The 12,767-nt window shown below is 45.7% G+C and overlaps 1 protein-coding gene across 1 annotated transcript in view; it reads left to right on the top strand.

Moving 5' to 3' along the window:
* C3H6orf118 (chromosome 3 C6orf118 homolog) overlaps nt 1-12,393 on the top strand; it is a 49,917-nt gene extending 37,524 nt beyond the window's left edge. The window contains exon 10 of the mRNA XM_005287951.3: nt 11,727-12,393. Coding sequence (XP_005288008.3) covers nt 11,727-11,814 — 88 coding nt within the window. The 3' untranslated portion in view covers nt 11,815-12,393. The remainder of the gene's footprint in view (nt 1-11,726) is intronic.
* Nucleotides 12,394-12,767: the final 374 nt, after the last annotated feature.

Below are 12,767 nucleotides of genomic sequence, written 5' to 3'. Positions count from 1 at the left end.
GAAGATTTTTGTTAGCAGTGCCCATTGGTCTTGCACCTGTGCTTTCTCCTCCTCCTGCTCCAAACTGAGGGTGTAAGTGGCAGTGTGGACTGACTGCCTCTCCCGTTCCTTTCCACCACCAGTGGTCTCAGACAGAACCTCTTCGGTGTCTGCAGCATTAGGTAGCTGCTTCTTTTACACTTTGAAGTTAGTTGCCAATAGTTGTAAACCCGTTTTTGTATGGGCTGTCTAGTATGTCCAGGATCCCAGGATTAAAAGTGTGCATGGCTTTCTCCCCTGGGCTTTTCTGATCACCGATGACCACAACTCATGCCTCTATTGCAGTGGTGGGCAAACTTTTTGGGCCAAGGGCCACATCTGGGTAGGGAAATTGTATGCAGGTCCGGGGTAGGGGGTTGGGGTGAGGGAAGGAGTGTGAGGTGAGAGAGGGGGTGCGGTGTGCAGGAAGGGGCTCAGGGCAAGGGATTGGGGCAGAGGAGGGGTGCAGCAGGGGGCTCAGGGCAGGGGGTTGGGGTGCATAGGGGTGCAGGGTGCAGCAGGGGGTTGGGGTGCACAGGGGTGCAGGGTGCAGCAGGGAATTGGGGTGCAGGAGGGGTGCAAGGTGCACTAGGGGGCTCAGGGCAGGGAGTTGGGGTGCAGGAGGGGTGCAAGGTGCACTAGGGGGCTCAGGGCAGGGAGTTGGGGTGCAGGAGGGGTGCTGGTGCAGAAGGGAGCTCAGGGCAGGGGGTTGGGGTGCAGGAGGGGTGCGGGATGTATGAGGGGGCTCAGGGCAGGGAGTTGGGGTGCAGGAGGGGTGCGAGGTGCAGGCAGGGGGCTCAGGGCAGGGAGTTGGGGGGCGGGATGCAGGAGGGGTTCAGGCTGCAGCCCGGCACTGCTTACCTAAAGTGGCTCCGGGTGGCAGCGGTGTGCACCGGAGCCAGGGCAGGTTCCCTGAACCTGGGGGGGGCGGAGGTCTTTGCGTGTGCTGCCCTTGCTGCGCCTCCAGGTACCTTCCCCGAAGCGCCCATTGGCCACGGTTCCCCATTCCCGGCCAACGGGAGCTGCGGGGGGCAGTGCCTGGAGGCAACACACGGAGCCCTGTGCACCCTCCCCCTCCGGGGGCCACAGGGATGTGGTGCCAGCGGCGCCGTGGGCCAGATCCAAAGCCCTAAGAGGCCGGATCCAGCCCGCGGGCCATAGTTTGCCCACCCCTGCTCTATTGCCTTACCCATTAAAACCCACAGGGCACCACCTAGTGGTCAGAGAAGGGTGACAGGCACTGTTCTGTGACTGGCTCTCTGAGTGGGCTACAAGTTGCATCCACCCCTTCTGGGTATGTGAAGAGTCCCACAAAATATAGTTCTGCAGCCCAGCTGGGGGCGTCAGGTTTCACCTGGCCGAAGTCCCTGAGTCAGGACTCTCTGGGATATGGGGATCTTCCTAATACTGACTCTCTGGTGTCAGACATAGGCTTTTTTCCTCCAGCCTTATCAGAAGCAGGGTGTATGGGTAGAGGAACCTGGTCCCAACTTCTCCTGATTCAGGGCCCAGAGACAGGCAGCTGAGTCCTGCACCCTGGAGTGCTATGCGACTGCCTCCCTGGATCACATCCTAACAGTCTCCCTATGCAAGAGAAAACAGCAAAGACAGGTAAAGAAAATAAGCCAAAGAAGAAGACTCTGACCTTGCAAATGTCCAGAGTCCTTTTCTCTTAGCAGGGAAAGATGTGTAGACCATCGATAGTCAGGGGCACTGGCAGCTGGGCCTCCCACAATTCTCCTTTTGCAGAGCTTCAGAGTGCAGGTCTGCTCACCTTCACTGGCTGCTGCAGGTGAGCTACTCTCTGCTTCCCTTTTCAGCTCCTCCTGCAACCTGTGCAGGTCCACATCCAAGAAGGGATCCTCATCTCTGACATCTGCTAAGTCAGGTGAGACGCTGCACCCCAGTATGAGAGCATCAGGAGCTCACAAGGAACATGGTACTGGTTTCCTGGCACCAAAGGGCAACAGCACCCTGAAAACAGCTCTAACTGAAAAAGTAGGACCATCCTCAACACTGGCAAAGGAAAAAAGGCATTAGGCATCTTCTACGCTGTCAGTACCAACAGATTGAGAAGAAGTCATCATTACTGAAGACAACAACGAGAAACAAGGGGGAACAAGGTCCATCCCTCTTTTACTGCTTCTGTGCAATCTCAAACTGGTGCATTTGCTACCAGATCACTTGTTCAGCAGTGCACCTTCCAAGGGTGCACAACACATTATAGCAGAGATCCTTAGCAGATGGTTCTCCAAGGACCAGGAGTGGGAATTATCTGACTTAGTGGTGAGGAGCTTCTTTCTGCGTGGGCATTCCCATCTTGGGATCTCTTTGCATCTCAACAGAACAAGAAATGCCCAGCCTACTGCTCCAGGCCACTAGTTTGATGGTCAGGACAGAGGATGTGCATGTTTCCTCCAATCCTTCTCTTACCTCGAGTTCTGAAGAAGATCAAACAAGATGGAGAATCAGTGATTCTCCCCAATGGCCCAGATATTTCTGGTGTCCAAGCATTCTCAAGATGTTCTTGTGCATCCATATTTGTTTTTTCCCAGACCTGCTGATTCAGACAGAAGCAAATACTCCAACCCAGCATCCCTCCATCTAACAGTGTTGTGTATGGTGGATGTAGCACAAATCCCTGATTAGAAACACAGAAACGTACACATGGCTGAAGCCATGATGGCTGGCTGACTTTTGTATTGCAGAGAAAGAAAAACATAGTAACCACTATCTAACAACAGAGTCAACATAAGCAACTGCTTAAGAAATTATAACTGCAAAATTCACATAAACAGATTCAACATCTGCTTGATACATTCAAATATATCACATCTGTCTTCTCCCCAGAAATATAATGGGCACAATGCTGTCAGAAGTACTTGTGGCAGAACAACCCAAGGTCCAATTACAAATCAGATCTTTCAGGTGGCTTGTGTTTTCTTTCTGGATAGTGTCTGCCAATATTTTGAACACTCCCCTGAGGAAGTGGGGTGTCTGCAGCAATGTTTGACTCATATGTTCCCTCAGATGATACTGGTTGTTCAGCACAGCTGCTTTCTGGTATCATGTTATTGGTTGTTGCGTCAAGCTGGGCACAAATTCAGCAGCTCCCTGAATTTTGCTTTCTTTGTCAGACATGGACTCACCCACGAATCTCGCGATTGGTCAGTGTGCCAGGGCCAAAACATATTTGGTGCCACTTGTACTGTATAGGACAAAGGACTCATTTGTGCACTAACAGTTGATGAAAGCCATGTACTGGGTCCCCAGTAATCATGAGCCAGCTACTGTTTGACCCACTTGTAGCTGATGAGGTGCACTGGTCCCTCTCAGCATCGTTTGACTTATTTGATTATTTCTGGCTTATATCTGACTTTAATAAGCCCAAGTGTGACCTGAGATTTTGCCCCATAAATAGCATTGGCATGTGTTGCATCTTGATATGCTAGCAAAAAATGTTCCAGCTTTTGCTGTAGTGACCCCTTCTCATCTGCCATGGATTGCAGGGCTTGCTTAAAAAATGTATATAAACCTTTCAACAAAGCCATTATGGCTGGATGGTAAGGTGCAGAGGTAATATATCTAATAACATTTTTCTTTATGAACTGCCAAAAATCTTCTGAACTAAACAGAGGACCCTTGTCACTCACAACTTGTTCTGGTGGTCCAGTTCTTGCAAACAAATTTTGAAGTTTTATACTGTCTGTGCAGCTGTGATGGTTTTCATGGAAAAAACTTCCAGTCATTTGGAATGGGCATCTACAACTACTAAATACATCATACCCAAAAATGGTCTGGCAAAATCAAAATGCAGACATTACCAGGGAGCTGATAGGCATTCCCAAGGGTGTAATGGTGCTGGTTTAGGCATGCGCTGTACCTGCTGGCATCCCAAACACTCTTTAGCAAACTGCTCTATTACTTGGTCAATGCCTGGCCACCATACAAACCTGGCGAGTGCCATCATTTTTACTACCCCTAAGAGACCTACCTGAATCTCATCTAATACTCTTGTGCACAATTTACTAGGAATAATAACACAAATTCCCCACATGACATACCCTTGATGTATGGTAAGCTCACCTTTGTGTGCGTGTTAAAGGGTGCCAGCTTAGGGCAATCAGTATATTTCCAGCTCTTCAAAGTTGGCTTCATTAACCTGAGCTAGTGTGGGATCCCTCTTAGTTTCTACAAGACACTGTGGAGCACTCGGTCTGCAACAAATTGACAAATTTGACAGATTCTGTCTCTATTACAGGTCAGCCTTCAACTGGCACGGGCAGGCGGGGGAGCCCATCTGTATTTGCATGCACTTCTTTTCTTTTGAATTTGATGTTGAAGACGTAACCAGATAAGAAGAGAGCACAGCATTGCATTCATGCTGCTGTTATCAAAGAAGCTCCATTCCTCGGATGAAGGATTGCTATTAATGGTCGGTGGTTGGTGACAAGGGTGAATTTCCTCCTATATAGATACTGGTTGAATTTCTTCACACCCCATACCAAACTTAAATCCTCCTTGTCTATTTGTGCATAGCTATGTTCTGCTGCTGGGAGAGATGTTAAGGCAAATGCTATGGATCTCTCACTGCCATCTGGCATGGAGTGCGATATAACCATCCCAATTCCATGGGATGAAGTGTCACATGCTAACTTGATAGGCAAGGATGGGTTAAGGTATGTAAGAACACTTTCTCAAGTGACTTATTGCTTTGCTTCCAGGAAAGCTTTTTGACACTCACATGACCATACCCACTTTTGACCAGTTTGCAGTAAACAGTTAAGTAGATGCAATACAGTTGCTATGTCTGGTACAAATTGGCTATAGTAATTGATAAATCCTGGAAATGATCTAAGTTGTGACACATCCTTTGGCAGTGGAGCTTTCAGAACTGCTTTAATCATCTCCTGAGATTTATGTAGGCCTTATGCATCAATGATGTGCTCACAGTAAGCTATCGAGTCCTTGAAATATTCACATTTTATGTGATTGGCTCATAATCCATATTCTTCTAGATGTTTTAGTATGCTTTTCAGGGTTCCCAGATGTTCTTCTTCACTTCCACCGGTCACAATAATGTCATCCAAATAACACACTGTTCTCAGAATAGCTTGCAAAACCTGGTCCATTGCCCATTGCCATATAGCAGGAGCTGAAGCAATACCAAACAATAGCCTGTAGTACTGATACATACCCTTTTGATTGTGAGGTTTGCCTTAGACTCTCCTTCAATTCCGTTCGTAGGCAGGCCTATGACACACCCATTTTGCTAAATCATTGCCCCTGCCAGTGTAGCAAAAATGTCCTCAATTCAAGGCAGGGCGCATTTTTCAATGGTCAGTCCAGGGTTTATGATGAGCTTAAAATCTCCACATACCCTTACTGCATCATGTTTTTTTACATTTGGAATGATAGGAGTTCTCCACTTGCTCTCTAGGCCACTTTTGAAAGTATGCCCTCCCTTTCCAGATGTTCCAATTCAGCATCTGCCTTCAAGTAGATACAGTAAGGCAGTGGTATTCAACTGGTGGTCCGTTAACCCCTGGGGGTCCTCAGACTGTCTAAGGGGTCTGTGAAAAATTGCTGTTACCATAGATAAGTAGTTTTCAATCTGCGGTCCGTGGAACCCTGCGGGTCCGCAGATGATGTCTAAGATTTCCAAAGGGGTCCTCACCTCCATTCAACATTTTTTAGGGGTCCACAAATGAAAAAAATGTTGAAGACCATTGCTGTAAAGGACAGGTCAGGCTTGGGCTGCACTTCTCAGCTAGGATTATTTTAGCCTTCATGTGTTTGAGTTCCTATGACCTTCTTGAAGGCTCCCAATGCCTGACATGTATCGCTTCCAGCTGTTGTTCAACTATTTTAGTGAGCTCTTCTGAAAGTGACTGCAGCATCTTTATAGATTTTCAATCCAGAGGAATCATGTAACCACTCATGGCTTCACAGGGCCAGTCCCCCCTTCTCAATGACATAAGTCTGATAAACAGTGCTTATTGCTGTACTCCGCACTCACTTGCATCACTGCAGTTGGCACTATCTTTTCAGCAACATTAATGTCCCCTTCAATTTGCTATTTTTAAAAGTTTCCATATTCCAAGTGTGAGATGCTGCAGTGTCTGTTACCTGCTTGAGCATTTCTCCCACCACCCAGGGTGTCAGCCAGATTGCTGACTTGTCATTTTTGACCAGACTACATATATCCAGGCTGGCTACTCCATTCTCACTCTCTGTGTCACTACTGCCTCTGTCTACAGACTGTACATTGATAGTCCATTTCAATTCCCATATTTGGTCTCTTCCATATTTATCTTAGTGTGACAAACAGCTTGGATAGGATCATTTTTACTATAGCTTCTGCAATATGCATCTTTGAATCAGCAAGGGGACTGAAACCCTTTTCTGCACCAATAGCATGTCTGTCTGCTGAGTGGACCAGATCTTGCCTTGGGTTGCAGATAGTTTATGCATTCCTACTTCCGTTTTAGCTGCGGTATGCAATTCTATTGCATCCCTTGCTGCAGTTTTCAGCATTACTCCAATTTCTACTGCATGTTTAAAGATAAGATTTTCCTCAATTAAGAGCCTCTTCTGTATGCTTTCATTAAGCAGTCCACACACAGATCTGTCGCTTAGGGCTTCGTTAAGCCCATCCTTAAAAACACTGTATGGTGATAATCTTTTTAACTTTGTCACAAAGGCAGAAATAGATTCACCTTCAAGTTGATTCCTCTTATGAAACCTGAACCTTTGTGCTATAATCAGGGGCTTGGGTGCCAAGTGCTCTTGAACAGTTTGCATTATCTCTTTAAAGGGGATTTGCTTGCTGGTTTCTCTGGGGCAATCAGACTGCATATTAAACTGTGATGTTTTTCCTCTTATCACACACAGTAATGCTGCTATATGTTTTTCTGGTGTAAGCTCATTTACTTCAGACTACTGCTCCAGCCTCTCTCTATATGTGAGCCAGTCCTCCATGGCAGTGTCAAAGGCCTCCATATTTCCAATACAGCCTTCCATTTGACCTTGCTGCTGTTAGTTTAGTACTTTGGAGTATTCACAGTTATAGCAGACTCCTCTCCTCACCCAGGGGCTGCAAGCAATGTCAGAGATTGTTTTGCTACTTTGATGCATAGAATGTTTTTGAAATCCTCATCGCCATTTGTTCTGTATGGCAGATATAGCACGAGTCCCTGATTAGAAACACATTCATGTACACATAGTTTGAGCCATGATGGCTGACTACGTCTTGTACCGCAGAGAGAGAAGAAAAACACAGTAACCACTATATAACAACAGATTCAGCATAAGCAACTGCTTAAGAAACTATAACTGCAAATTCACATGAACAGATTCAATCCTCTGCTCAATTCATTCAAATATATCTCACACAGCATGGAAAAGATTTTCTACCCAGTGCCAGCATTCTGAGATACCCCCAGAGGATGCTGAGATCCCTACTATTATAGACTACCTCCTCCTTCTAAAAATGTTGGGGTTGTCTCTCGGTTCCTTGAGAGTGCACTTGGCAGCTGTTAGAGCCTTTCACTCTCTAGTGGACAGCCATGTGGTCTTTGCCCATCCTACTACTAGTTTCTGATGGGACTTGTCAGAATCTTTCCTCCGCTACTAACGTTTACCCCAATACGGGACCTCAACCATGACCTATTGGCATTAATGAACTCTCCATTCAGACCTTTAGCATCATATGCCTTTGCTTATCTATGAAGGTTGCCTTTCTGGTTGCAGTCACCTCAGCCAGAATAGTAAGTGAGCTGGGGGCCCTTATAGTGGACCTAAATGTGGAATTCCACAAGGATAAAGTTTCCATGAGGTTACACCCAAAATTCATTCAAAAATAATCTCAGAATTTCTTTAAAACAAGGTCATACATTCACCAATTTTCTATTCAAAGCCACATGCTACCAGAGAAGGCAGGAAATTACACTGTTGAGCCCTGGCATTCTACCTGCAAAGGACAAAACTCTTCAGGAAATCTCCTGAACGCTTTGTCTCCTTTGCTGAGTGTATGAGAAGGGAAATAATCTCCACCCAAAGACTTTTCAAATGGAGTTCGGGGTGCATCTTGCTTTGTTATGAGCTAATAGTGACCCTTCTCCAACAAGGTTTGAGGCCCCAGTTGACTAGAAGCTAGGCCGCATCTGTAGCTTAATTTGAGATGTCCCTCTTCTGGGGATCTGCAGGGCTGCAGCATGAGGCTCCATGCACAGTTTTGTAAAACATTATGTCATGATACAAACTTCTATAGCAGACACATCCTTCAGCAGAGCAGTCCTCCTGAAACAGCATCGGCATCAGCACTGGACTCAGTGCCTTCAGAGCACAAGGATTTTCTAAAACCAAGGCAAAATTGTTTTCAGTACTATCTTCTGTAGACTACTGGGCTGAGCACATGGACCTCACATCAGTACCCTCAGTGTTCTGACTTCTGAGGATCATAGAATTGTAGAATCATAGAAGATTAGGGTTGGAAGGGACCTCAGGAGGTCATCTAGTCCAACCCCCTGCTCAAAGCAGGCCCAATCCCCAACTAAATCATCCCAGCCAGGGCTTTGTCAAACCTGACGTTAAAAATCTCTAAGGAAGGAGATTCCACCACCTCCCTAGGTAACCCATTCCAATGCTTCAGCACCCTCCTAGTGAAAAAGTTTTTCCTAATATCCAACCTAAACCTCCCCCACTACAACTTGAGACCAGTCCCTATCTAGACTCCCTGGTACCATTCAGGCTCCTTTCCCATGAGGACCTTCAGTCCTAAATGAACCTCATTAATCTTTGCTGAGGAATACCAAGACACATTTCCTGCTGGTATCGACTTACCTTCCAGATTTGATTCTCCCCCTGGTCTTACCACACTCTGCAATGATGATTCAAACTCTGGTACCAATGTGGTTTCTGGCTCCACTCAGACCTTTTGAAGTAGCTCCATTGAGTGGTGCTGAGAGGGATTTTCAGCCGGTACCAACCTATCCTCCATAACCAATTTATCTTCCACTGAAGTCTTGGCTTCCGGTACCAAGGTAGTTACCGAGCTCTCACTGGCCACCAGTGCTGGCACCATTTGGATGTGGAGAACAGAAGGGTGTACTGGCTGCCGAGAGCTAAGATATGGGATGTACGCCTAAGTCAGAGGCTGAAGAGGATCCTAATGGCAGCAGGAAAGAATCCACTGATTGTCCTTCACAAATGATACAGCTAGATGAACAAAGGATACAGCTAGATTCTTGCTGGAACATATCAAGGGAGACTGTGCCAGGCTGGGGAAGATGATTAAGGAAATAGATCTTCAATGGGATTCTTCTCCCTGTCCCTAGAGGAGGAGAACGAAGGTGAGACAAGATTATGATGATCAACAGATGGTTCAGGCAGTGATGCTATAAGGAGGGCTTTGGGATGTTTGACCACTGGGAGATATTCATGGACAGAGGAGTGGTCTCATGAGATGGACTCCACCTGAGCAGTGAGGGAAATAGACTTCTGGGATGAAGGTTGGCGCAACTGATTAAAAGAGCTTTAACTAGGAACTCGGGGAAGACAGCTGGGAGATGCACATATAATCTCCATACACGATAGTAAGATTGAGTGGGAGGAAAATCAAGTCAGAAAGGATACAACAATGGAGAAAGGAACAGCAGTGGGTAGGGGAATGGATGTTAAGAGGAAAGATAGCTTCATTGGTATTGGCACTAACAGTCAGGTAGGCGATACTGGCAGTGGAATGACTGTACCCAATTGGGTGAGGAATGTGGGCGAAGCCAAGCAGAAACAGCTAAGGAGACTGGGTAACAAAATGGAGGCACTAAAACCACTGGTGCAGAAAGTGAAACCAGATATTGTAGGGATGACAGCAACATGGAAGGGCCCAGATTTTCCTGGATGTGATAGCTGTCTGATTTCTTCCCCAAATACTTGCTACGCCAAAAAGAGGTGATGCCATTTTAGATTTGATACAGGTGAGTAGTGAGGACCAATGGCAAGGATTGTTAATTAATCTAAACTCGGGGGCTATACCCTATGACTGGAGAATTACTAATATAATTCCTGTTTTTAAGAAAGGGAAAAAAGGTAATCCAGAAAGCTACAGGCTTGTTAGTTTGACTTCAATTGTATGCAAAGACTTGGAATCAAACCTGTTCGTCTGGATTTCATTGAGAAAGGGTTCTATTTCCAATACTTCCTGGTGCCCAAGAAAAACACGGGGTGGAGACTGATTCTGGATCTAGGGACTTAGAATGCCTTTGTCTGCTTTCAGTGTTTCAGGATAGTGACCCTACCAGTGATAATTCCTTCCCTGGATCCCTTCAGGACAGTTATTTACACATAGCTATGCACCCCTCCCACACACATTTCCTGTGTTTCCTGACTGGCAGGGACCACTACCAATATCACATCCCATCCTTCATTCTCTCTAGTGCCACAAAGGGCTTTACCAAAGTTCTATCAGCAGGCGCAGCCCATCTCAGCCAGATGGGAATAATTGTTTTTCCCTCGTGGACGATTGGCTTCTGAAGGGTTGCTCATTTCTTGAGGTGCAGGCAGCAACCAGCAAGGCCCTATCCCTTGTGCCTCTGCCTCAGCACAGAGAAGTCTGTATTCATACCCACACAAGGAATATCATCAGGGCTATTCTGGACTCCATTACCACAGAGCATACCTGCCCACCCACCGGTTTAATACTGTGTTCAACTTCATTTCTACAATACAACAGAACCCAAAAACTACAGTAAGAGGTCGGCTGCAACTCCTGGGCCCTGGACCATATGGCAGCCTATAAATTTGTAACATCCTGAGCAAGACTACACTCCTAGTGTCTTCAAGCCTGGCTGAGCACTGTCTATACCTGTAACTGTCTACTTAAGCGGGTGTCCGTACCTCAGTGGGTCCTCAACTCCCTCAGTTGATGGAAAGATCCTCAAAATGTATATGTGGGAGTTCCAGTCTCACAGCTTCCCCCCATGAAGATCACCACAGAGGTCTCTTTACTAGGCTGAGGTGCATGCTTTCAGGACTTCACAACTCACGGCAAATAGGCCCCCCAGGAGGCAACCCTACATCAACATATTAGAGCTCAGAGTAGGCAGTTTCACTTTCATCACTTCCCATATCAGGAGCCACCCCATCAGAATAATGCTGGTCAACAGAGCAGTAATATATCAATCGATGAGGAGGAGCAAGACCCCTGTCCTTATGCACAGAGTCCATAAAACTATGGAACTTGTGCATATCTCACCTTATCTCTACAGTAATTGGAGTTCTTCAACATGTTTGGTCCCTATTTGTATTCCACTACCCATCCTCCTGCTCCTCTCCTGTGGAGTCTTATCCTACAGCCATTCACAGTAGAAAACTAACTGGAGAGGCCACACCGCCACTTATGCGCTCAGTTCAGAGCATGAGGAGTAGAGGGGTTCAAGCGCAGACCAATGGACACTGCTAGCAAAAATCTTCCATCTCAGTGCATGGAGCACATGCACACCTTAAATGGAATACAGATAGGGACCACACATCTCAAAGAACTCTGTTACTGTACAGGTAAGTAACCTTTTTTTCCTTTTCTATTGCTGACAGTGGAAGAGTTCATGCAGGGGTTGCTATTCTGTCCCAGATGTTTGCTGTGACACTTTTACCCTGTGCTTTCTACTCAGTGTACTGATTGTGGTTTTTTTCCCCTGTTTTGTTTTTAGAAAGTTGTGGGAGTTACTGAAGAAATTCTTGTCACTTGAGGATAATGAACCAACTTCAGACAATTCAGAAGAACGTGTAGGAAGATAAATTGTAGATGCCTTGAATGTATACTTGACACCTTGAAACCATGCAAATGAAATCCAAATATGAAAAACTGATGTTGAGTCTCGGAATTAAGTATAATAATGCAACTTCAGAAATAGAAATGCATACCATTTTTTACACAAATTATCATGGTTTGGTATACTGTATATATATATAGAGAGAGATTACTATGTACTATCTAGAAAATGCTCTGCATTAGTAATAGCAATTGTTTAAGTAGCTGTGCCTTTTCCATGTAGCTTTCAATAGAAGCTGCTCTTGCTTAGTGATGGAACCTTTATTATGCAAGTGGCAGAGGTTATTAATTAAACTCCCAGGATGGAACTCACAACTAAAAGCTATTCAAGTAAATGGAAGCTGCAGCTTCTAAATAAGATCTATTTATATCACTGTGTGCAAAGACTTTCTTGCAAGTACTGCATACTGGACTTGATTTGGACTGCTTTACAGTGGCATGGCATACTGGCACCTCTCCCGGCAGCCTTCTTGTTCTACAGAATCTCAGCTTCCATTTTAGAAAAGTAAACCTCTAGCTGTTATGATTGCAAAAAAAAAAAAAAATCTTGAAGACACAAACCAAGTATATGTGAAGCAGCAATATCTGCCTGAATTTGTGGAGTGTCTGAAAAGATCGCTCAGAAGTGTGTTTTGCCCCATTTATCTCAAAGGGATGTTAATTCAGATGCCAGTGATGATATTTTAAATGTCTACATTGTTAACTATTTCATTGCAAGTAACAGCTCATTTTGTTACCAGGCAACAAGAGGGAGAGTACCCCTACTAATTATTTTTCCCAATCAAAAAGGAACCAAAACCCAGGGAGCCTAAGGGGACATTTCACACTCCACCCAGGCTATGTCTACATTTCACACCTAAATAACCCCTGACTGGTCCCTGGGTCTGAGCAGCCAGGTAAGCTTAGCCCGGACATGAGT

The sequence above is a fragment of the Chrysemys picta genome, chromosome 3 (assembly GCF_011386835.1).
Source record: "Chrysemys picta bellii isolate R12L10 chromosome 3, ASM1138683v2, whole genome shotgun sequence".
Taxonomy (NCBI): domain Eukaryota; kingdom Metazoa; phylum Chordata; order Testudines; family Emydidae; genus Chrysemys; species Chrysemys picta.
The sequence above is the reverse complement of the archived record's forward strand: the minus strand, read 5'-3'. Positions and strand labels throughout refer to the sequence as shown.